Below are 27,652 nucleotides of genomic sequence, written 5' to 3' on the forward strand. Positions count from 1 at the left end.
AACAAACAAAGGGTGGTACCACTACCTCATCTACATGCAAGTTGCTTTGATGAAAGTGGATTGCTCTTTTAGAAGTGCAACCACTTCCCAGGATACATTTCAATGTACACCAGTGTACATTTAGATGTCTCCCTAGCCTGTGTTGAGGTATACATGGCAAATGTATCCTCTGGAATTCCTTTGATCTGAGATGTGAAAGTGCTACACATGCCCACAATTAGTGTCCATACATTTAACCATGCATAATTATGGACTTTGCTTGTTGCCTAAAATTAATGGCCACAGGTGAGACTGCATGACTTTTTACTGTAATTATTAGAGTGGAACCTCCCTTATCTGGACCTCTATTATCTGTGCATCTCCATTGTCTGGACAGTCCAAAATAATCTTGTGGCTTGTAATCTAGATATGTTGACCATATGAAGTTATATAGTTGATTCTCTGGATCAGAATCGCACAATGATTTGGAACACTGGATTTATTTCTTTTCCCAACACTTTACCACCTAGTGCTAGGAGTGGTGGCAAGGCGGCAAGGGATACTGGTAACCTTGGATAATAAAAACAATTGGAACACTGAAACCTTGTACATTATCAATTTTGTAATTTAGTTTTTTCCACCTGCTGTTCAGGGTAGATAAATTACGTTGATGAAAGACTTGAAAAACTATCATGGTCTTTATAGCACATGTATGGTCATGCTGCAAATCTCTATTTTCTCTGTTTCATACTAGTTGATATTATTATGATCGTTCCTACACTGAAACCTCTCTAATCCGACACCTCTGTAATCCAGAATATATATAGCTCTATAATCTGACATTGTCTTGTATACCAAAAAGACTTTTTCTATATAATACTACCTCAATAATCCGACATCCTTGCTAATCCAACACAGTTTGTCTTACACCATGAGTATCGGATTATAGAAGTTTCACTGTAAACTGAATGCAGTGGAACCTCTCTTATCTGGGCAGTCTGGTACATATTACTGTCCGTATCTCAGAATATCCACAACTAATAATGCTAAATACACTATAGTAACTGACTTAAATACAAGTAATGTACATTGCTATTGCTATCAGTTAGTGCTAAATGGGCAGAAGAGGCAGTGGCTATACAGAACATTCATGGCCACTCCCCTGGGCTGTAAGAAATGTATTATCACGTACCTATGTAGCAACCAAGTGGTTATTAGTGGAATAAACAAACCACCTATATCAACCTTTGGGCTCCCTCCTTGTGCTTTCATCTAACCCATGCATCGAATTTGGCAGCTTTAACATTTCTTCCAATGCAGAGAATTGCAAATTGTAGAACTTATTGTATACATGATATAGTCAACACACAGACACACGCACTCACATGCACACACAAACACATACACACAAACAAACACACACACACACACAAACAAAGCCTTCAAGTAAAACAAAGCCTTTTGGTGCCATGCTAACACAGTCATGCCTACCCAGTGAACCAGCATGCACTGGGACTCCTGTGTTTTACTCAGGTGCTGAACAGGAAAATCCTCATGGGGTCTGCCTCACATAAGGGGTGAAGGACCAGGTGGGATTACCAGTGCCCACAGCTTTACCTGTGAGGCACGGTACGGCCTCCTGTAGGTAGTCTTACACAGTTGGCTGATTAACACCACTAAGGTACCCATTGATGTTTCAGCTGGGTGTGGGCTGCTTCCCCAGCTGACACCATGCCAAGCCATCGGTCTGGCATACTGGAAAAATGTGCAGAGTAAAGTTTCTTGTTTAAGGAAACAAATTAAACAACAGCAAAAACTAGGCATCAAACCTGGCACTCCTTGATTATACCATGCTGATACTCTAGCCACCCACACACACACACACACACACACACACACACACACACACACACACACACACACACACACACACACACACACACACACACACACACACACACACACACACACACACACACACACACACACACACACACACACACACACACACACACACACACACACACACACACACACACACACACACACACACACACACACACACACACACACACACACACACACACACACACACACACACACACACACACACACACACACACACACACACACACACACACACTCCTTGACTGGGGATCCTCTTCGTATAGGCCCCAACCCCCCCTTCCCCATAAGACACACCCATCTACTTAGCCAAGGGACACTATTTACAAGCCTTTTATTTAGGCTAGGTGGACCTCATGGAGGATGAATGAGCCACAGATAATAGCAGAGACCTCAACTTCTCCTTGACCACACAGTCAGGGACAGTATTGTTTTACCATGCAATATTATTCATACACCTAATGTACTACAAATGTTCAACTGCCTTTTACTTTTCACATCTTTTTTGTCATTTTCCTATATACTTTTACTCTGTACTGCAGTTCTCATTAATATTATGTACTACAGGTTGATATACATAGTCCAGACAGATGTATAGGTGCAATTATGAAGACAAAAATTACGTGTAAATACAGGAATGAATAAAAAATATCAGCTGACAATGATTATGCAAGTGAACAGTATAGCTGCAGTGTGATAAGGTGCAAAATGCTGTATACATCCATCAGTCAATATCACTTTCACTACTTTCATCAGGTTCAGTAATATGGCACTCGTCTACAACATTGAACACCTCTAGAATTCTAAATTCTTCTGCCATAGTACACAGCTTGTGTACTATCTTGGCTTTACTTTTCAGTAGTGTTGCCAATTTTCCCTCTAAAAACATGCGCTCCATTGAATAAGAAGCATACTTGTAATTGCAAGGTAGATTTATCTGTACAATTAAGCATTTCAATATGTGTGATATGAACTCTACAAAATTAATATCTGACCTGATCAGTCGCAGAGTCTCTTATCACCAGCTGCATCTTGTCCTCAACATCTCTTATAGATTCTGTTGTAATTGTAACTTATGTGCATGTTGAACATACATACATAAATGCAATGTAACACATTGTCTGTTGGTTGTTTATAGCATACCAAATCCATTGTATAAACAATATTGTTTATGTCCTATAATAAATTTTGTGTAAAATAGCCTTGTCTTTTACGCAAGTTTTAAACACTTAGTGTACTTGAAAGCTACTTTCTTGGATAAAAGTAAATTAAAGCAAATAATCATATAGCTAACCTGAAATTGCAGGCAATATCACTTTGTCATAATAATGAAGGCAATCCTTCATTTCTCGTATGAGTAGAATTCTTTCTTCTTTATGACGCTTAAAATTGTTGAATAACTCCACAGCTTCTATTTGCTGTTGTAGTTCAATACTCCGCCTTTTGCCTGTAATTATGATGTAAGCATATTAAATAACATTTAACCATATTATATTGTGCGTTAGTATATGTAGGTAAATTTTTCAGTACAGTGAAACCCCCATAATGTGACGTTCATTGGGATAAGAATATTGTATTGGATTAGCAAGGATGTTGGATTATTGTATTGCATGCAAAAAGTCTTTTTGGTATACAAAACAATGTCAGATTATAGAGGTATTCTGGATTACAGAAGTGTTGAGGCTTCAGTGTATCAGGATGACTAAACAATGAAACCTCCCTAATCCGACACCTGTGTAACCCAGAGTACCTCTATAATTAGACATTGTTTTGTATACCAAAAAGACGTTTTCTATGTAATACTATGTACCTCAATAATTCGACATCCTTGCTAATCCAACACAATTTTCTTATCCCAATGAACGTCAGATTATACAGTCCAGCGCCTAAGCCAAATATTCATTCACTATTTGATAAAAGCACCAATATTTTACAGAGTATATGGAGCATGCACTAAGTGTTTTAAGAAGGGGAGGCATGTAAAAAGTCCTCAGGAACACCCCTTTTTGCACCCTTACAAGAAAACTATTTGTTACTATTAAAAATCAATCATGTTTCTATCAAGTTAACTGCTGGGCCTAGTATCATAGTAGTACAAAGCATACAGCTGGAGCATAATAGCCTATTAGTAATCTATAAAAATACAAATAGTTTTCTCGCCTAGGCAGTAAACAAAATCACTAAAATTTCCATTTGCAGGGATTCTGTTAAAGTTTTGGACCATCAATGCTGACAATTGTGTAGTACTATGTACAAGGATCATCCTGATGTGTATTGTTTCTTTATTAAAGGGGTATAACAAAAGTTATTTAATGCTAAGTTTTAATAGGTCACAGGTGGATATCTCAACAGAAAACCATGAACTACAGCAGTTCAGTTATCAAGCACAGAGCTTGAACAAAAGGTCCATTGGCCTTATACTGGGCACCATATGAAAGATAATTAAATTTCTAGTTTAATGAAGGCAGTTGCAAGTTGTTTCAACATCTTGTTTTCAAGTTACAGCGCTTTCAATTCAGAGTAATATAGCATAAGCAAGAAAAACACACAGGTGAGTATTAAGGTATTTCTTAGTGCTGTGATAATGCTCAAAATAAGCATAAAGGAGCTGGGTTCCAATGAAGTGAGATTTTGAGCACTAAGAAGTACCTTATGACATATCCTTGTGCTTTTCTTGCTTATGCTTATGCTATATTACTCTGAATTGAAAGCGCTGTAACTTGAAAACAAGATGTTGAAACAACTTGCAACTGCCTTCATTAAACTAGAAATTTAATTACCTTTCATATGGTGCCCAGTATAAGGACAAGGAACCTTTTGTTCAAGCTCTGTGCTTGATAACTGAACTGCTGTAGTTCATGGTTTTCTGTTGAGATATCCACCTGTGATCTATTAAAACTTAACATTAAATAACTTTTGTTATACCCCTTTAATAAAGAAATGATACACATCAGGATGATCCTTGTACATAGTACTACACAATTGTCAGCATTGATGGTCCAAAACTTTAACAGAATCCCTGCAAATGGAAATTTTAGTGATTTTGTTTACTGCCTAGGTAAGAAAACTATTTGTATTTTAAAGATTACTAATAGGCTATTATGCTCCAGCTGTATGCTTTGTACTACTATGATATTAGGCCCAGCAGTTAACTTGATAGAAACATGATTGACTTTTAATAGTAACAAATAGTTTTCTTGTCAGGGTGCAAAAAAAGGGGTGTTCCTGAGGACTATTTACGTGCCTCCCCTTCTTAAAACACTTAGAGCATGCTCCATATACTCTGTAAAAAAATTGGTGCTTTTATCAAAAAGTGAACGATTATGTCAATTTTAAGGGCTTATGTACTGCACTAATAGAGGTTTCACTGTATATACTATAGCATGTTCATGGATTTATAAGCAAACACGCCATGCTTGACACACGGCAAGTCAGTACATTCTATCAAAAATTTTATGTTGTTAAATACCCTTTGTTTACTAACAATTTAGTATATGCAAATATGTTAGATGACAATGTGTCAGGTGCACATCACTATTATAATAAAGCTAGGTAATTTACTTTCTACTAGCTTTACCTGTAAGCAGTGACCATGGAAAATCTCCATCTAAGATACTCTCCACTGATGTTGTGTGGTATTCATCTACTGCAGCACCACAAAGTTGATTGTATTTATCTACACAGGTTGCCAGCCTATTCTTCTCTGTTGCTACACTATGCCTCAGGTGTGCTCTTTGCATGCTTACTAGATGCTACAATAATTTACACTAGCATAATCACAAATGCATTATTCCAAGTTTACGCACTTGCTAAATTTTGTACATTGACTTGTTTCTTTTTTATACTTAAAAATAGCATTTCCATATCAGCTTGGAAGTGCTCTAAGCAGGTCTTAATTGCCAATTGTTTCCCTTCTTGCAAACACTGCTCTCTTGAAGCATCATCTACGATCAATAATAACTCTTCCAGTTCCCGAAGTCTTACAGTGTTAGTCTGTGATCTTGAAACCACAGATGTTGCTTCCTTATAGAGCTGAGCAGATTCTAGAGAATTGAATGTATATGTATTGTACAAAAGTAGGTGTTGACGTTTTTAAAGTCTTTTCTGACATATGCTTGTATCATCACAAATTCTATTACATACACACATCATGCATACCTAGTATTATACTATCAACAATATCACTGCTAGCACTAAATTCTGTGAGAGAGGTAGCTATACCCATATGCTTCCAGAGTTTGAAGTACTGCTCTCGGTTATCTCTCTCTGAAAATTCCTTGTTCAGTTCACCTGAAACACATAGGGATCAGATCATTAGCATGTTTGTGTGAATAGACCACAAAATAGTGTCTACTATACAATTCACAAAATATTATATACACACACACACACATGTACACAGTATATACCTCTTGCTACTGCTTGTATATTAGCTTTGTATAAATGTAGGCTGTCTTCAGTTGTGTTGATGCTTGAGGTCACCCGCAGTGTATTAAGTTCTCCCTCCAGGGTTAATAACTTCTCATCTGTCTACAAAAAAGTATATAAAGTATTTTGGTGTACTTAAAGAGGATTACACCTTTCTCAGTCTCTGGATTAATGTTTGAGGAAGAGAATCAATTTTTCGTTGATTCCAAAACCTCACAGCTTCCGTGAGAAAGTCTTCTCTGCCTGTAGTGCAGGTATAGTGAAAGTGAATAGACAAATTGCTTTTCAAGTACATACGATAAGCCAACATGTATTTAGTTGACGGACTCCATCTTGAAATGTAGCTGAAAAACAGCTCCATATCCTCCCCAGATCCTGCGCCAGCTCCATCTTGCCACCGAGCACCCCATAGCACCTTTACAGCATAATTAAACATATTATTCTGTGTGCTATACCTCTAATTATTACCTGACAATGCCAAGTGTGAGCTTTTGCATGCATTACAGGGAGGCAAGGAATCATTTCGTTTCCACTACTGTTGCCTGAATAGTGGACACTGCTGGTCCATGGCCAATATTTGCATATCACATCATGAATTAGATAACCCAGATTCCGATGAGTGAGATAATTCATGTGCAGAAAATGAGTATAGCCATATCTTTATCAAATAAAGATTACAATTAAGTTAATAACACACATACGTACATTTCACCACGAAACATGTTGACTGCTTTTTGGGCAATTATGTGACGACAGCCAGCCACAACAACTCCAGTCTCATCCAAACCCCTCATTGTCTTTGAAGTAGATTTGGCTGCCTTCCATCTACTCGTACCGCACATACCTGGTTGCTACAAAATAGCAAATGTAGATCAAAATACTGAATTAATTTGTGTGTATGTGTGTGTGTGTGTGTGTGTGTGTGTGTGAGAGAGAGAGAGAGAGAGGAAGATCATAGCATTAATTAGGGCACTACCTTCACAGACTGGTACTTACTAATGCCTAGTTGCTCTGGTATTTTCATTCTATCCAGCTAGGCATGGAGTTAACTAAGAAAGCAAATGGAAACTACTGTATGTCACATGATAATAGCTCCTGATAATATAAATTGAAACTTTGGATGCCCAAATCTTCCAACTGTGAAACATCTTCCTGTGTTGTGCTAATCATCAAGTTCCTAATTTGCCTTAGTGCCTGAACAGTACGTACGTGTTTCAGAATTGTGTGTAGGTGTCAGGTGCATACAACAACTAATAGCTTTTAGCTATTGATAAGGGGCCAAACATGTAGCTGTACTCTGATTGCATGATTTCCTACAGGTTGCTATGATTGATTTAAAACAGATATCCACTTCTTCTTCTTAAGGATTTAAATTTATTTAGTGACATCTCCACTAAGGAAAGTCTTAATACAAACAATTAATACCTTGGTGTGGTTTCCATGCGTGAAGAAAATGACCGTGTACTTTAGGTACATGACTTTTTCGTGATGTGAAATGATGGCCATACCCTAGTGACTGCATACATTCAGGCCAACAAGCTACAGTCAGGCAGGCAGGTAGGTGGGGTAGCAGATTCATGTGAAAGCAGGCCAAAAATTGGGTTATGATGATTTGGTTTAAAATTTACTATTCAACCTTCTGTAAGTCAACACAGGATTTGTTGCTATATACACTGTACATTAACACCTTTTGTAAAGATGCTTTTCGTCATGTGCAATACAGGTGTATTCACAATGACAGCATCTTGGTTACTCTTTCAACTTTGAGGAAAGCCTAAAGCAGTACTACTGTACCACCTAATAGATATGTTGTTATTATCATCATAGCATATATAGGGTTTGTGCTGTACAACATCCATCAAGTGTAATAGTGACACATTATGTATTTACGTGTGAAACATAGTTAAGTGTGTAAACACCAAAGTGATTGACATACTCCATTGTAAACCTTTACATGCTTTCTTGTGCCTTTCAATTATATATGTAAAAACGATTACTAAACACTATCCACTATAGGGACCCGCAAGAAGGCTACTGAAAGTCTGTGTAGCAGGGAGCCAATAACAAGTTACTATTTATGTAGAATAGTTATTTACTGCAATGGATACATTTAATTGCCAAGCTAGTTGATCTAAAGGAAAGTAAAACATATTGTTGTTTACTTACAGTGTCATCATGGTAATTCACTAATTCCAAATGATGATCAACCTCTTCATTATTAACAAAAAAATGTTCCTTTGTAGTAGGAGTCTCGGATACCTCTATGAGTTCATTTAGGCTGCACATACCATCACCCATTTACATGTAGATAAACAGTATACCTGGGAACTTTGTCAAATCTATACAACTTCTTGTTGCCATCTACATGTGCTGAATGTTGCTTTCTGTGACAAGCAGGACATTCAAATGGTGAGGTGTGCTGCAGCTGCTGAATCTCCATCCGGCAGTATCTGAACTCTTCAAAGCCTTTCATAAAGGTTTCTTGATTAATGGGTGAAGTCTTTAATGTTGAAATAAATTATTGTAAATATCATGTACTAAATTATAGAGTATACAAAGAGTAGTATATATAGGAAGGTAACTTTTCTTTATACAAAAAATAATTATACATAGATTGGCAAGGAATTACTGTAAATTAGATTTTTCAACTTAAGCATGCACATGTAGCTATATAATTTCATGTTGCATATGCATGCACATTTTACAGAAATAACATTAAACACACATTCACACACACACATGCACACGCACACGCGCACACACACACACACACTTCTTGACTGCCTGTCCCTGGATTCTCTTTATCCTGGCCTCATCCCAACCATGAGACGCATTCCGCTTACTAATCTATTTACAAGGCTAGGCGGACCTCATGGAAGACGGATGGGCCACAGACAATAGCAGGGACCTGAGCTTCTCCTTGATCCTTATCAATGCTCCAGTGTATGCAATGCATGAAGTGTATATGCATGGCCTTGTTGTTTGGGTTCCAAAGCTAATTCTAGGGTACCATGGTCTTCACCACACAGTTAGGGACAGGGCTGCTGCCATTAGCTACATCACAGAGGACCAATTCTCTGTGGTGTATATGCACATTCACACACACGCGATGCGTGCGCATGCACACACACACACACACACACACACACACACACACACACACACACACACACACACACACACACACACACACACACACACTGCATGCACACGCACACACAAACACACAGTATTATGGAGAGATATATAATAAATGATTTGTGTGTGTGGGAGAGAGCTATGAAAAACACAAAGAGCATGCAATTGATAAATTATTGTGCAGTTAACAACACGCACCCTTCCATTAAGAGCTGACACCTCTTCTAGAGTGTGAAGGAATCCACTCACAGAAGTACCAGGAAGTACTTTATGAAGAAGATCAAACAAATCAAACACCTTCTTAGAAAATAAGTATTGATGTCTTCTGGCTACATTCCCAGGCCAAAAGCCAGAATCTATGATGGCGGGTAACATATCCTCTAGCACAAATGAACAATGTTCACATGCCAGAGTACAGACATCCAAGTCAAATCTTCCTGTTAAGTAAATAGTAAATAAGACTATACAATAAATCAACTTTTACATTGTAGTACTCAGTAAAGTTAATAGTTGACTACAGTAAAGTTAATAGTTGTATGTTACTAGTGAATACAATATAGTCACTGTTTTACTATTTGAATAGAGCAATATTATATATTGGTGATATATTCACAATTATATGTTCAGTCCTAATTTAATGCATACGGTATACATGTGTTATATAGTTGATACACAGATTGTTAAATTTAAGAACAAAAAGGGGTCTGACAGCACAGAGAATCCTTGAGAATCCTATGCAGGATTCAGATTTTCAAATCAAATTTTGTACAAGATACCAGATTCTGACTAGCTTTCAATTATCACTATTTTGGATTTCAAAACTGCATGAGTTCAGATACATTTAGAATACTTTTAATTAACTAACTTTGATGAAACAGGAGTATGCAATAATATAGCTACAGAAAAATAATAATTAAAATATTCACTCGGCAATTTGTTTTCCTTCTATGCATAGAATTCCATGGAATTCTAAATGTGTTACACTTGGTGTCAAATTCCTAGGAGAATAATGAAGAAATTATATAACTTTTAGTAAGATTCTTTCTAGACATTCTGAAATGTTTAAGCCCTCGTTGCATAAAACTAAAAAAAGAATTCATCCATACTACACACATTACCTTCTGGTGTTATCACAATGCACCTATCTTGATTAATAGGAATTCTTTTGTAGGTTCCTACACTTTCACAACTGGGGCACCTCCATGGCTGCTTTAATGGCCAGAATCTTCCTGTCATACAGATATAGAAACATCTAATGAGGGTGATAGCCAAAGACCCATGCATAATTGCTTGTGTGTCAAAACATTATTCACAAGTTTAAATACTTACTTATGGTGATAAACTCTAGATTTTCTTCACAAATACTAGTTGTTGGTGGTACTGGTACAAAGTGCGATCCACACCAGATTTCTCTGTCATGTAGTGGATGACTGCTATGAATGACATCATCACAGGCTGCACACAACAGCACGGCAGAACCACAATTGGAACAGCGTATAAAAGCCCTTTTCCCACACAAAGAACAGTCCTACATCATTGAAACACTTAATATACATGCATGCACATTATGCATGCTTCTCATTACGTTTTGTTCTGGCAGAGTCTCATTTCTCACCACATGTTCAAATATGGCTCTGCGATTGACTTCCCATGCTTCCTCTCTTCTTTCTATGCGTTGATGCCAGGCAGATCCACTTGCATTTTGCTTGGCTTGGTATTCTTTTAGATTGTGCTCAATTTCAATGCACAATGCATCAAGTTCACCTGCATTAATAAAAAAAACATGTCTGCATTGCAAGGGACTATTGTAGTTCACATTTAGGATCACTCTCTGATTCAATATTGTCACCATACTCCTGGTCCAATTCATCTGTCACTGCACTTGACCATGTCATATCTACTGAATCATTAGATATAGGTACCTCATCTGCAAAAACAAATCTATTTATATTATTGTAAATGGTGAACTTGTATGCTTCTGCCCAAAATTTATGATAATTAATCACAAACTTACTTCTTATGTAAAAGTTGGGATTATTAATTTGTGAAAGGCTGTGCTATTTTCCCTTTGTTAAATGTACTAACAGTATCAAGATAACAGGCATCTACATTACAGTGTATATAGTACACACATATACCTTACTAGAGGAGATGGAGAATGCATTGATACATGAAATTCACAATGTTAATTGACCACATGAATTTTGTTTAGCAAATGTAAAACTAGACAAATGCAAATGTATCTCAGCCAGCTTTATTTACAAATCACTGCATGTTGTCTTGATTGATCATGCAAGTTCTTGATAAAGGTCTGCCAGTAATGTACATAGCTCTTTACATAGGCATATCATGATGCATTGCATGCCTGTTACCTGTATTTGAATCAAGATCAACATTCATTCTTGAGGCTGAGCTGTGACGATCTCTATGACGAGGCCTTGTTGCTGATGAATTCACTTTCCTGTGGCCTTCATAATTGTATTGCCGTCCACTAATCTGTTTTAACTTTTTACGACGCTTTGCCTTGCATGAATTGGAAGCAAGAGATTCTACAGCACTTTCCAGTTCATTCAGTACAAGTTCCTTTGTGGGCTTCTTTCCTGTACACTTGCTAACTAATATTCCTTCAATCTCTTTTGCAACTGATTCGCAAGTTTGCTAAATAAATATGATGATCACAAAAATGTTTTTAAAAATGATACTTGAGCAATGAAATCTAGTTAATGGTACACTCATTGACAAGCACTCATGCAACATAATAATATACGTGTTTTGTACGAGCAATTACATAGCAGTGGAGCTCATCTTAGAAACCATCTGTATTAAAAGCCACCTCCAACTATTAATTCCACATCATAAATTGATCTACCAGCAGACTGCCAATTGACATCAAGAAATGTATAGCTTCCATTAAACTAAGTCCCTAACAAAGTCCTCTAAAGAATTGATCCTAGCTAGTGTTTCAGTCCAGTAGTCCATAGAGTCCAGTGAATATCAACACCATTTCACAAGAGGCGTTGCCATAGTTAAAATGAAGCAAGCCTTGGACAACATGCAAGGATGGTCAAGATTCTGAGGGCTTCTCAACTTGATTTCAACCTTGAGAAATGTAAAGTTATGCACATTGGTAAAACTTTAAGTACAATTTACACAATGGGAACTTCTACTACCCCAAGGTCCCTAGCTACTGCAATTGAATTAAGTTGACTTTGAAAAAGACTTGGGTGTTTGGACTACATTATCCTTGCTTGCATGCATTGTGATAAAGCTGCTGCTTGTGTGACACAAATTCTGGAAATTCTCAAAAGGACATTTGTAAAGTTCTCCCTAAAGAACTATTTATTTTTTGTACAAGACTTATGTAAGACCTCACCTAGAGTATTGTGTGCAACTTTGGTGTCCATGCTTAGCTAAGGACATTGATACCCTGGAGAGAGTACAAAGATGGTAAACTAACCTAGCAGCTGTTTTAGCTGATCTGCTATATGAGTTTTTAGACTGAAGGAACTTAAAAATTTATTCGTTTTACATTGCCGAAGACAATGTGGCAACCTCATAGAGACATATGAACTCCTAAAAGGTTATCATGATATTGACTGGTCAAATTTATGCTTTACCCCATCTCCCACAAAAGGGGTCACCATCTGAAACTCTACAAACAGCAGTGCAGATTACAATTGAAAGCCAGCTTTTTTACACAGAGAAATCAGTGGAACTATTTACCAACTGAAGTGGTTTCAGCACCCACCATATCAGACTTTAAAAAGAGATTAGATGACTTGTGGCTGGCCACACATATATGAATATGGACAAAGTCCTAGTGCCTAAACTTCTATTTAGAAAAAGAAAACAGAAATGGTTGAAGGTTTCACAAGGTTTGCTAGAGTACAACTTGGTGGTCTCAGCTTCTAAGGACCACATGTAACAATGAACCTGTCGTATAGTTAAATACCAATCATAGCTTGTACATAATAATGATAATTGTTTTGTACTGACCACCTGTATAAGGACCCACCTCTTTAAAATAAACATGCAGAGTACTATAATTTGACCACCTCATTACATGAATATGGACTGATCTTTTACACATGTTATGGTTGGTTTTGTTGAGGCTATAAAGCTTTTAGGGAACTTGCAGCCTGCTATATAAATCTGAGCAGTAAAATAAGCTGCTGTATGCTGGAGTTCACTGCTTACTCTATAGCACTTATACACTCCTCACCCAGTAATGCTGCAGAAGTACAACAATATAATTAACTAGCATGAAACAGCAATGCAAATCTAATAAATGTAGTATATTCTTAATATATAGGCCAGCTAATTAAGGCCATACCTATTTGAAAAGTTGTTGTTCGGATCAATTTTGCAACAAAATGGGTTGGTTGATAGGTAAAAACTTCTTTATAATTTTGGGTTATAAGCTACATCTATTACAAAAATAATAGATTAGTAAGTCAGATTGAAGAAACATTTATACTGTACTGTATGCAGACCTGTCAAATCCCTAGTCACATAACTATCATAAATGATTATAAACATAGCTAGTAGTTACATATATAGCTCGATGAACTATACATGGCACTGACGTATTGTAGATTTTCTTAGTCAGGGGTGAGGAATGCTGGTATTAAGTGATCTACTCCTTTACTTTTGAGATAAAAATTGTACCATCTGACTGTTCTGTTAGAGTATCTAAATCTTTTCGCAGTGATTACAAATATAATTTCTATTCTTCAAAATTGGGTCAGCAGGGTACAAGCAACAATAGGCAAGTATGGCCTAACACATATGTACAATTAAGTAGCTAGCTACGGCTGGCAGAAAGAACTGATCAGTCGTATACTGATTATGATTTTGTATGATAGCACTAAGATTACCAAGATAAAAATATAGGATGGATAGCTCATATCTGACTTAGGCTGTATGGTATAGTATATTATTGACAACTTTTAAGACTGCACACACACACACACACACACGCACACACACACATACACACATCATAGTATATGTAGCTAACTATATAGCCTTGAACACATGCAACTATAGACAATGACAATACCCCACTTGATGATAAGTTGAACATTAAATTATTGCTATCAGACATTTTCCCATTAAAATGCTGTTTACCGCAACCTGGAATGCTAGAGTGACTGAGAAAACTACTACAGTTAGCAGAAGGTTATTTGTGGCAAACAATACCTAGATTTGAAATTCATAATTCAGATTTGAAATTCATAATTTAGATTTGAATTCATAGTTCACATGAGTAGCCTGCTAATCAGTAGCTATATGCTGAACATGACCATGCAGTATACAATAAGTAAAAACTGTAATGTCTTCACAGAATTTCAAGTTTATATTGATTTAATGGACAGGCAGACAATGTCTGTGATGCAGACAATGACAATACATGTTACATCTACAATGATGTAGATATTTGCTACAATATAATTGTCAATTGTCAGTAGAGTTGGGTAGATAGATAGCACATACCTCATGAAACAGAAATAATGGAAGAGAATAGCACTGGAAATTGTATTTAAGGTCTCCACAATGCCATAAAGCCAGATTAATGAAACATGTGTCATACCTCTGGATCCTCTGAGCTTACCCGGCCTCGCTACAGACAATATAATGTACTATCTAGAGCATGGTCTTGAGTTAAATACATCATGAAGTGGATACATTCATGTTTAAGTTAGCTATATTGTTTTTTTTTAGTATGCATTAATATTTTACTTCACGGAAAGAATATTTTGAAATTAATTGTGTCACTGGCATTATAAGCCCCCAGGACAGAGTACAAACCTCATTATGGCAAACCAGGCTTGCTCTTTCCCAAGATGTAGCCAGCGCCCACACAAAAACCCAACAAGGTGTACGAGAGTCCCAATATTTAAGTATTTCAAACTGTATTATTTCAATAAATATTTCATGTATTTATAATTGGATTTCTCAGATAGGTGTACGAGAGTCCCAAGACGTTAGCTACCCCTTGCTCTTTCCAATGCAATGTGTGCGGACCAATGCACAGAAATCTGTTGCTATCTGGATCTGGTCTGGGCTGCTGTTATCCATACCTTATTTCAGTTGGAGTATAGCTATAGCCTGTAGACTGAGTAACCCAACTAGGATATAAATTGACAGATTTCTCATAGCATCCCAGGAATCACGAAGTATCTGTCAAATATCCTGTGTAGTTTTGACCCATATGGTAGCTATAGCTACTGAACCCGTTGATTTTGTATAAAACTAGCTAACTATGAGCTTGTGTGCAGCACTATATCAATACAAGACTGAAGGAGAGAACGCTAGACCATAACTTTCAGATGCACAATACAATCTAGATACTGAATTTCTCGTGGTAAGACTGTACAGGCTCTCTCTAGGCCATGACTTTGATGGACAATAAAATCTAGGTAGTAGCTGTATTGAATGTTCTCGTGGTGAGACTGTACCCTCTCTAGGCACACAATGACTATCCTGGTAGCACGTGGCAGCACCCTACAGGGGCGGGCGCTGCCAGAGCCTTCAATACATATATACAGTAGCTAATTAAAATTACCCGAGAAACAAAGCTTTGATCCATTTCTGCGAGGCGAAGGAAGAAGCTGCTTAATCAAATCAAACTGACCAATTAACCTGTTCCCCAAAATAAGCACACCACTGTCACGTGAAACCGGCCATCGCTCATGGTCCCGTAGTTTCTATGGAGAAATACTCTATATCGAGGGTATGGAGTAATAGTCTATATGTAGCGAATTGCGTTTATAGACATATAGTCCATAACCGGGTGACGGTGTACTATAGACTATTCGTCTATAAACTCATACGATATAAGGTTGCACATACCATACGCGTACGGTACAAAATACGCATATGGTATAGAACAACGCCACCCTTTCTTATGAAGGCGGAACATAAGGCAGATATTCTTCGCGGCAAATGGCCGACTATTGTACTGCTCTTCTTCACTGCGACCGTTTTAGCATAGATAATAGAGTAAAGGGATAAGAAACGCAAGCGATTTCCGGTTTGATTTCCGTTACGCGTGACTTGAAAGGACAAGACAGTTTTGTGAGAATTAGTGTTCTAAGCAGCGTAAATAGTAATCCAACAGACTACAGTAAGTATTTAGGCCTATGTGAGAGATTTTGGCGAGAGAATTCAGACCGTAGATTTTGTAACAAAGCGTATCGCATTAACCGTGATTGTTACACGCTGTCACACTTTCGCTCATCGTACCTTCATGCCTCGTCCATACCGCTTCTTTTATAGCCGGTTCCACTTTCGAATCTTGTGGTAAGCTAGGCTTGTCACCAACACAGTCTTTTACCGTTGCGTTGTACTGCAAGGTGGTTTAAACTTTTGGATAAAAATGGAAGATACTTAGCCGTTTCTTCAAGCAACAGTTCCTGTTTTGCTCCGATATTTCCTCTGGTTCCCTCTGTTAAATGGTAAGGAATAGGTTTATCACAGTTAAAAGGATAGAATATATTTACGAAGAAAGTAAAGTGGTTTAAAGTAATTTTTGGGCCGTTTTTTTTCACTTTCAATCTCTTTTAATTATGCGTATAACTTCCTTGAGGGTTGGTGCCATCCTATTTCCCTCGATTACTTACTTGAGTTCACTGTAGCGAAGTTTCACAGTCGTTGGTTACAAAATTCTGTCGTTACAACAATTTGTTTCTCTTTGATACAAGCGCAGCAAGCGTAACGAGTATGTTCGTGACGTACTACACGGAATTCCAATAGAAATGTACGTATTTTGTGACGTCACGTTATTGCGTTTCCTATCCCTTTACTCTATTATCTATGCTTTTAGTGCTTAATTTTCTCCGAATAGACGGGCGCCGCCAGACATAAAGTGACCACCACGAACAATTAAATCATATTAGTGGGCAACTGCGTTCGAGACTGTGAACTGTTGGCCTACTGACGTATGTGATGCCGATGTGATGGCCTTACTCTGGACCCTAGATAGTAGACAGCCAATACAATGATGAAACCGTCGTACCGAATTGGATGTGGATGTTTTGTTGCTGCAATTAGTATCTTTCTGCTAGTTCTTTTCCAACAGAATTACTTTCCAGGTAAGGAAGGTGTAAATAATTCAACATAACTTCTGGGGCAGACGCCGACAAGGTGCTGATTGTTTGACGTCAGGGTTTTCCATCCCAACGCACCAAGTTATCGTCAGACCCGGTGTCACAGTGATATATGTTTCCCCGGGTTACCTGTTTCCCGCACACATATCCTTAGGTAGGGTCCGCAATCAGAAAAATCAACTTTTACAAATCGATCCCCCTACCATTGTGGGTTGTTCATTGTAGTATCCCATTGCTAGATCCACCATGAAACCGGAGGCACGATTGTTGTCTTCACAGAAATATCGATTTTAGTATTTCGTGAGATGCAAAAATTATTTTTAGAATTTCGTGCTCCACACAAAGAACAGGATAGAACTTGCTACTTAGCTAGATATTATCTAGAGTTAATGTAGTTAAAAAGTACGCACAGTAATAAGCAAATGCTTCACTGGGTTCCCGGCACAGGGTTGCTTTCTCTCAAAAAGCAGAAAACGAAACACAAATTTTCGAATTCAAACTGCCCTACCAGCCAAGACAAGAAAAGCCAACTCTTCCTCATAGTGATGTGATAAGGTTGGATGCATAGTCTGTCTATGCTGTTAGTCTGGAAAGGATCTGAGACTTCTAATCATCTGGGTGAAGTATGTCAAAAATTTCGTACATCATTTCAAGGGATTCTCTCAATGGTACCAAAGTGCTTTCCAGTACTTCTGATGACACACTGGTCACTTAATTTTGTTTAGAATGATGATAAATGATGGATCAAAACGTTTGGTAGTAGTAGTAGTTGGTATTTCTGTGATTTCATATGGTGCAGTATACCAGCAGCTCACCAGAAGCTCCGCCCAGCTCGAATCAAAAATGAAAGATTTTGTGCTTTTTTCGGTTTGTTTTTGGATGTTTTGCAGCATAATGGTTATGTAGGGTGATCTAGTGAAAACTTGAAGCTGCTGTGGAGCATGAGGGGTGAAGTCAAATTTGGACGATTTTGCTGCCTCCCTGGATGCATAGCTTAGAGTGAGGCGTGGAAGCCGTGGATGAAATAATAATTGACAACCGCTGCTACCAAACGTTCAGGGACATCTTTTGCCATAGTTTTAGTTTATAATTGATGATTGTTGTGGCTGCAGAAGCGCTGGAAATGGCTAGAAAGCGTGACACAATTCTTTGATGTTGCAGAAAAATTTGATGCTCGTCACCCAGATGGTGAGAGGTCTCAGATCTTTTCCAAACTAACAGCATAGACAGACTATGCACCCAACCGTATCGAAACACTATGAGGAAGAGTTGGCTTCTCTTACCTTGGGTGGTAGGGCAGTTTGAATTCGAAACTTCGTCTGTTTTTTCAAAGAAAACAACCCTGTGCCGGGCACCCAGCAGATCATTTACTTATTTCTGTACGTACTTTTCAACTATAACAACTCTGGATACGATTTGGCTAAGTAGCAAGTTTCATCCGGTCCTTTGTGTGGAGAACGAAATTTTAAAAATAAATTTTGCATCTTGCGAGATATTGAAAACAATATTTCTGTGAAGACAACAATCATCCCTCCGGTTTCATGGTGGATCAAGCAATGGGATACTACAATGAACATCCCACAATGGTAGGGGGATTGATTTGTAGAAGTTGATTTTTCGGATTGTGGACCCTACCTTAGGGATCTGTGTTTCCCCACACACATATCACTAGGGATCCGTGTTTCCCACCAAAAGCTGTCAGTGATATGTGTTTCCCGTAGCGATTTTTAAATATTTCGCCGCACACACATATCCCTAGGGATTTGTGTTTCCCCTCACATATATCACCAGAGATCCGTGTTTCCCACTAAGAAGCCATCGTGCAGTAACTCCAAGGTTATAGGCAGATCTGAGGGGGGCCAAGGGGTGCTGTGCCCCCTGGCCCTTTTCTTGCCCCCCTTGGACCTACAGTACTATATTGATACCAGAAACTAGAATCATGCATTCACACTGTATGCAGAAGTATAGAAAGCCAATGCATGTGAAAAGAGAAGACAACAGTTATAAATGTACTGTACAGTTGTAGCTAAACTATAGTTACACTGTAAAGAAAGTAAGGCAAATAAATTGGAATTTTTGCGCAAAAATCGAGATACTCTAATAGAGCAGTCACTACTCTAATAGAACAGTCACAATTCTAACGTCATCAATTTACAATTTTCACACAACATAACAAAACTAGCTACTCATTATTATGATTTAGTGTACACTTTGCCATCAAACAGGTTTGTCTTAAGATAGGCTAACCAATCTTTGTATGCATTGCAAAGCGTACACTTTGTTAGCTATAAGTGCTATCAAAAATGCTCTCAAATTCAAACCTAGGAGGTCTAATTTTTAAAAATTTTCTATAACTAGATAGTCTTAAAAACTGTATGTCCATCATTCAACCAGCTATAGCTATGCTGAATAAAGCTATTCAAATGAATATATACAACTTGTGTACTAGAATTCCATTCTTATCCTCTTAGTGGAATAAATAAACACTTTTGTGCACTAAAACTTCTTGCCCCCCCTTGGCCCCTCCTGACAGTGTCTCCTAAATCCACCTATGCCCAAGGTCCTATGGCTAGTTGCAAACAGTACGCGATCCAACCATTGAGTAGATATATTGCTATCTAGCTAATAGACACCCATGCATATTGCATGTATATAGCTATAGTTAACTAACTAGCTATATAGCTACTATATAAGCTAATACAATAATTATACTAGTTAGCTATACTAATAATCAGAACTATAGTCATTTAAAATAAACTTTGTTGCTCTTCTCTGGACCTGCTCAATAAGTGTGATGTCCTTGATATAGTTAGGTTTCCAAATCACTGAACAGTATATAACTTGCGATCTCACTAAGGAAATATACAAAGTTCTCTTGGCTGTCACTGTTTGATGCTTGCTAAAGCTGCGATGGAGCAGACCTAGCATTCTGTAGGTCTTAGGGATTATGTTTTTGTAGTGTTGATCCCAAGATAGGTCTGATGATATTATAGTACCAAGATTTTTATGTGAACTATTTGTTAGACCCTTTTTGTGGTGAATTTTGGAGGTGTCTAAGTTACTTAGACCCTTTTCATGTTTACTTAGACCCTTTTCATGTTTATTACGTGCACCCGGACTGGTAGCGTTGGCAACGCATCGCCACCTGAAAATTAATTTTAAACCGTGGAGTAATGGCTTGTTTCTACTAATGAACGCTACATTTCTCTGTCACAAGCAGCTGTCAACAATGTTAAGGTACAACAACTACATAAGGGTCTAAATAACTTAGACTTCAGACCACAGGGGTCTGAAGTCTAACTATTACTTAGAACCTGTGTGTCAGCTATTTTGTAATTAGTGATGATTTTTGCATTAAGGCCCCTATTTGGTGATTATTAGTTTCTCATCCACCGCCCGCATCCTTCTTAAGCTACCGCATGGTAAGCCATTATTTACTCTGCGCATGCTCAGAAGAGCACGTAATACCAAACTGTTATAATTTTTTGTTGATGAACGCTACAATGCGCTATGTATCGCCAGGAGAACTGTTGTTTTCCTTAGCAAATTGCTGCAGTGCCAGTTGCAATCGTGCTCTATCGACTTCATCAAAGCAGGCTTTCAGTTGACTGTCTAAAAACAATTGGCGATAACGAAAAGTAGAATCAGCTGGTGAAGGAAATGTTTGTAGTAAGAAAGAAAGACAATTTGAACAAAGTCTGTACATCAGTGTGTTAATATTATAAAATAATGGCATAATGGTAATACCCTCCCGCCCGCATCATAATAATTAGAAAGGCTGGATGAGAAACTAATAATCACCGAATAGGGGCCTAATATAGGTGGACACTATTTTTTGGATTAAAGAACATATTATATCTTGTACTCCACAACGTTGCTGAGTGTAAATCATTTTGAAACAATGAAATATCTCCAGGGCTACTAACAGTATTATAAATCTTGGTGTCATCAATGAATAGTAAAGTTTTACTGATGGTAATACAAGATGGTAAATCATTCATGTAAATAATGAAGAGTAGGGGTCCCAAAATACTCCCTTGGGGAACCCCAGATAGAACCAGCAAGGGGGTAGATAATGACTGACTGCATGCCAAAGCTGTAGCTACATTGATTAGTTATACATAGCTGCAAACACATGATTTACTCTATATAGAGATAGTATTTTATTGTATACATGTACTTGCAGCTACTGTTTATTAAACTGATGCTATAGCTACATAGCCAAATCACAGCACGGTTTAGCAGTTATAGCTGAATGCCAGTGAATGGCTTGATTTCCTCCATCAACGTGTATAATTATAGTATTAGTTGTATAGGTATGGCTAACTATGATTATTAAAAGTGCATGCGCGCCTATGCTAACACTATACGTACGTTGCACATGACTTTATAAAGGGGAAACATATTACCCAGGGAAACACATATCACTGTGACTTGTAGGTCGCTAGCGAGTTAGTGATATGTGTGCGGGGAAACACGGATCCCTAGGGATATGTGTGCGGGAAACACGTTACCCGAGGAAACATATATCACTGTGACACCGGGTTGCTTCCCTTTTTCGTCAACATGAGCTCGAGAAGAAGCGAGAATATGGGGATTGTATACCGTAATGTTGACTGTGAATCTTTCACTCCGCTTGTTTTTTTTTTACTTATTTATTATTATTACTGTGTCAACTTTGCAAGCGAAGACTTTACAAGGGGGGGGGGGGGAGGGGATTTATGCAATTTATACAATTGATTAATTTGATTCTTAAATTGTTCAATTGAGGTACAGTAGCTTCATTAACATTTTAGTATATTTCTTAAAGATATCTGGAGCGCTTCACATTTGTTGGCATTAAAGGTCATCAACCACTTGTTGACCCATTCTTCTAAACTGTGTAAGTCACATTGGAGAATTTCCTGGTCAGATATAATAAGCAGTCATCTGCAAACAAGCTACAACATGAAGAGATAGCATTAGGTAGATCATTAATGTAAATAAGAAATAACAAAGGGCCCAAAACAGTTCCTTGGGGAACACCACTTGTGACATTTACTGGTGCTGGTGTAGAACCATTACAAACCACTCTTTGACTGCGTTCACTTAGAAATGGAGATAATCCATTCAAAGATCGAGTCTCTAATACCATAATGATCTAGTTTGTGCAGCAGTAGACGATGTGACACTTTATCAAAAGCTTTACAAAAATCTAGTAGGATTACATCAGTTTGCATTTTGTTGTTAAGATTTAGTGTAAGGTCATGAATAGTACGGAGTAACTGCTGTTAAGCTGAGCGTATTGCACAGAATCCAAATTGGTTGTCAGACAATATATTAAAATTTTCTAGGTGTGACATGCATGATATTTGAGTAAATAACACGTTCAAGCACTTTGCAACAGACACTGGTAAGGGAAATTGGACGGTAATTGCTGGGATCACTACAGCTGTCCTTCTTGTAAGTGGGGAACCGGTGCTGGCTTCCAATCCTCAGGGTGAGTACTTTGGTATAGGGAAACCTTAAACAAGATGACTAAGCAGGGAGTCAGAAAAGGTTGTAAAGGTTGTAAAAAAAGGCTGTAAAGCCATTACTGCTGCATGCATTAATTTCAATCACTTGCTGGGTGCTCTAATCTAAAGTTCTCACAGTCAGTATTGAGAACCAGCTTTTTAGGAGCCCCTATACGGTTACAGCAGAGGCTATAGGTGCAGGGACAACCTAACAATAAAACTGACATTGGCTTCTTGAAGTATGTAGGCTAACCGGAGACATGCCATACTGGGGTATATACTTTAGAATGGATTCTGTGTGTTGATGTGAATGATATGCATTTTGTACATGAATTACTTGATGATGCATTTCATTTAGAAAACAGTTGGATGTCCTTAAGCTATAGGTGCAACATGAAACTTTGTATAGAATCATACTTTAGTAACTAATTCCACCGATATATTTTAATATATTATTTACAATTAGAGGAGGTTCGTTAAGCGTCATAACCCTATGACATGCCCAACATTGTCTCTGGGGTTTAACAGTTAGGAAAGCAGCATGTTGTATTGAGAAGGTGTTGGAATTTGTCCTGCAGAATGCCAATGTTGAATTAGTTCAACATTTCTTTGAGATCATGAGATGAATGATGACACACGACCAACCTTGTCTGATTTTCAATACTGTACAATTAAATTCACAGAGTGTTAAAGTGCAGGAATCACGTGATTTTATTAAAGCAGATTCGATAATAATAATAATAGATTCAATAAACATCTATTCTACTGTTTGATTTGTTGTTTGGAATTATTTGGCCCTTCTTATAGCCCGTAAAAGTCAATTCAGTGAGTGTCACGTGACTGTCGGTTCAATAGCTCTGGCATTATTGAGCTGACTTTCGGTTCAGTGACCACTGCCTATGTACTGTACAATCTCAAGATTGAGTATACTGCTACTGTGCAACTGCAAGTACAATAATGCCAGAAGTCCAATTTGGCACATCAAAATGACCTAAACCGACCTGGTGTAGCAAATTTCCCCATACATTTTGTATTGGGTATTTCATGGGCATGTAATAAAAAGCATAATAACCTGCAACATGTGATAGATACCTCAGATTCCAGACCAGATTTTGAAAGAGTAGTGAATAATAATTAACATAAATCAGAGAAAATATAAGCATATTTGGAAGGGAACGCTCTGGAGCTATTTCAACGTCTTGACACCAATTAACTTTCACTAATTAGTGTTACAATAAATAAAAGCACTGTGAATTAGTTCTGCAGGTTAGTTTGTGAAAATTACTGTGTTTCCGTGATTAAGCACAATAATGTCTGACCTTGTAGCAAACTTCTTCATATGGTGGTAGCTAGCTAGTTAAAATCCACACTACGTAATCATTACTTTGCAATTAATAGCTGAACTTTAACTGTGTATAACCTTCTATTTGTGAAGTTTCACAGTATTGATAAATAAATAGCTTGGTCACTTATATGAAGAAGTGTGTGAACATTTGCTTGGTGACACACAGGCACTTACTGTACGTAGATCTGCGACTGTGATCAAACTCACAGGTCAACGTCACCAAATTTGTGCCAAGTCAATGGTCAAGGATAAAAAAAAACTCCAACCCACAATAAAAAGTACTGACTTGTTGCTAAGTCACAGGTCAAAGATTGAAAAAGGTTACAGATCAAAGACTTTGATCGTGGTTGCAGATCTTCCTACATCATGTACCTATACATGACATCCCTTGAATGACAAAAATGCCAACTGGTACAGGCATGTCCAATACATTTCTATTGAACAACTATTAATTTATCATTGTATACCACCTAGGCCCTAGCTACCTCATGTACGTTTAGCAACTTTCCAGGTGTGATACGTGTAGAGCAACTCTGAGCACAAAGCCCTATATTCAGGGAAATTTTGGCACATCGAAATGGCCTAAACCAATGCTGTGTAGCAAATTCCCCCATACATTTTGTATTGAGCATTTCAGGGTCATGTAATAAATGGCATAGTAACACGTGATAGATACCTCAGATTCCGGACTAGATTTGGAAAGAGCAGTGAATGGCGATTTAAATGAGCTATAGCAGAAGAAAATCAGAGGAAATTTAAGCACATCATGTGGGTTGATAATCACTTTCTTGTTCTATGGCAAATTCAGTCGTGGATATTTGGATGGGAACGCTCTAATGGTATTCCAACCTCTTAACACCCATCAACATACTAAGTGAGTACTAACACCCTCAGAATTCTCAGTGTGTGGAGTCTCCTATCGCCCCCTTCCTCCCACCTTACTCCACCATAACAACATAGTATGAGGCACCACACACTGATCAAGCAAACATGATTACCATGCGTGATTGAAACAGCGTTGAAACCGGGTCGGGTCATCCGGGTCTGACCCGGTTTACAATTTATCCGGGTCTGACCCGGATTGGATCACGTGAGAAACGAAGTTGTTCGTTTGACGACGTGGAACTTATAAACGCTATCGCGTAGCTCTTCGTGAGCCACGCCCACTTAATGCATTATCAACATATGCTCAGCCACGCCCATTTGTTAGTAAGTGCAGTATGTAGCACGAAACTGAGGGTATCTATGGTGAGGGGTAGCTATTGTCAGTAGGTGAAGACTTTTTTTTTTTTTTTGGTCTTCAACCTACAGCTAGGTTGAAGTTGCAATATTTACTCAACACGAATCGAACACTCAAAATGTAGACTCGTTCGTTCGCTCGAGACTAGCTGAAACACGTCTCGGCTTTAATTCATCCGGGTCAGTGGGTCATCCAGGTCAGCAGTAGTGACCCGGTTTCAACGTTGGATTGAAACCATAAACTGTTTACATAATGTTACTGTTAAGTAAATTTCTAAGCAATGCTATGGCTCATGAGCAACAACAATCCAATCAATTAGGTGACACCTTAGTTTTTGTAATAATACGTTGTTCCATAGAACAGTGAGCTTAGCAGTTTCTGCGCCTCATGTAGCACAACAACAGTAGTTACAGCAGCAGCAGCAATACCACATTACTTTAAACAGCGAAAGTACATAAGCATGCAACACTTACAGCAGCAAACACATAATTACTTATTGCAGCAACAAACACACATTACTTATTGCTGCAGCAAACACATTACTGATTGCAGCAATGAACACATATTGCTACTAAGCAGCAAACACATGATATTTATTGCAGCAGTAAACACTTATTGCAGCAGTAAACACGCATTACTTATTGCAGCAGCAGACACATTACTTGTTGCAGCGGTGAACACACATTAATACTGGCAAGTAGCACAAACACGCATTACTTATTGCAGCAGCAAGCATGCAACTTATCGCAGCAGCGAACACACATTACTACTAGCAGTAGCACACACATTACTACTAGCAGTAGCACACACATTACTACTAGCAGTAGCACACACATTACTACTAGCAGTAGCACACACATTACTACTAGCAGTAGCACACACATTACTACTAGCAGTAGCACACACATTACTACTAGCAGTAGCACACACATTACTACTAGCAGTAGCACACACATTACTACTAGCAGTAGCACACACATTACTACTAGCAGTAGCACACACATTACTACTAGCAGTAGCACACACATTACTACTAGCAGTAGCACACACATTACTACTAGCAGTAGCACACACAATACTACTAGCAGTAGCACACACTATACTACTAGCAGTAGCACACACATTACTACTAGCAGTAGCACACACATTACTACTAGCAGTAGCACACACAATACTACTAGCAGTAGCACACACTATACTACTAGCAGTAGCACACACATTACTACTAGCAGTAGCACACACATTACTACTAGCAGTAGCACACACATTACTACTAGCAGTAGCACACACATTACATACACAATACTTATCGCAGTGGCAAACATACATTACTTATTGCAACAGAAAACATACATTACCACACACATTACTTATTGCAGCAGCCAACACACATTACTTATTGCAACAGAAAACATACATTATCACACACATTACCTATTGCAGCAGCCAACACACATTACTTATTGCAACAGAAAACATACATTACCACACACATTACTTATTGCAGCAGCCAACACACATTACTTATTGCAGCAGCAAACATTACTTATTGCCATAGCAAAGAACACATTTATTATTGCAGCAGCAAATATATATTATTGCCTATTGCAACAGTGAGCGCACATTACTCATGCACTAGCACACACATTACATTACAGTAACACACACAGTACTTATTGCAGTAGCAAACACCTTACTTATTGCAGCAGCAAACACCATAGCTGGGAGAATTACAGCAACAACTGAGTACTTCTAGGATATAAGGTTGAAATGTAATATGTAAGCACAGAAGTTATCATAATATGTAAGGCAGCAAAACGCCCTCAATCCTCAGTTACCAATATATTTTTTTGAGAAATGAAAAGAGGTAATGGGTGCACTTGGGTTAAAGGGGGGGGAGGAGTCCCATACTGAGGTACACATCGATTCCTACTAGATATTTGCACAAGTATTATCTAAGGGGGAGGGGGTTGGGTGGGTAAATAGAGAGATAAACCAGCTCAAGGTAGAT

General features: G+C 38.0%; 2 protein-coding genes across 4 annotated transcripts in view; one reads left to right on the forward strand and one right to left on the reverse strand.

The window, feature by feature from the left end:
* Positions 1–2,391: 2,391 nt before the first annotated feature.
* On the reverse strand, positions 2,392–16,283 carry LOC136242025 (uncharacterized). The gene is made up of 20 exons (XM_066033344.1): positions 16,019–16,283; positions 11,823–12,108; positions 11,267–11,377; positions 11,036–11,214; positions 10,780–10,978; positions 10,569–10,679; positions 9,649–9,887; positions 8,634–8,812; positions 8,479–8,590; positions 7,018–7,163; positions 6,781–6,970; positions 6,610–6,727; positions 6,464–6,555; positions 6,294–6,414; positions 6,043–6,174; positions 5,691–5,927; positions 5,462–5,636; positions 3,179–3,331; positions 2,880–2,941; positions 2,392–2,821 (listed from the first exon to the last, which is right to left on the reverse strand). The coding sequence occupies exons 1-17, from the start codon at positions 16,040–16,042 to the stop codon at positions 5,599–5,601; spliced, it is 2,514 nt and encodes an 837-aa protein (XP_065889416.1). The 5' UTR covers positions 16,043–16,283; the 3' UTR covers positions 2,392–2,821; positions 2,880–2,941; positions 3,179–3,331; positions 5,462–5,598.
* A 1,026-nt stretch (positions 16,284–17,309) lies between these two features.
* LOC136242026 (beta-hexosaminidase subunit B2-like) overlaps positions 17,310–27,652 on the forward strand; it is a 55,365-nt gene continuing 45,022 nt past the window's right edge. The window contains exon 1 of one of the 3 annotated variants that reach the window (XR_010694447.1): positions 17,310–17,546. Coding sequence is in view for 2 of the 3 variants with exons in the window: in XM_066033346.1 (XP_065889418.1) it covers positions 17,453–17,546 (94 nt within the window). In the remaining variant the exon portion in view is untranslated. The remainder of the gene's footprint in view (positions 17,547–27,652) is intronic. The other 2 variants (XM_066033346.1, XM_066033345.1) reach the window with 2 other exon arrangements.

The sequence above is a fragment of the Dysidea avara genome, chromosome 13 (assembly GCF_963678975.1).
Source record: "Dysidea avara chromosome 13, odDysAvar1.4, whole genome shotgun sequence".
NCBI lineage: Eukaryota > Metazoa > Porifera > Demospongiae > Dictyoceratida > Dysideidae > Dysidea > Dysidea avara.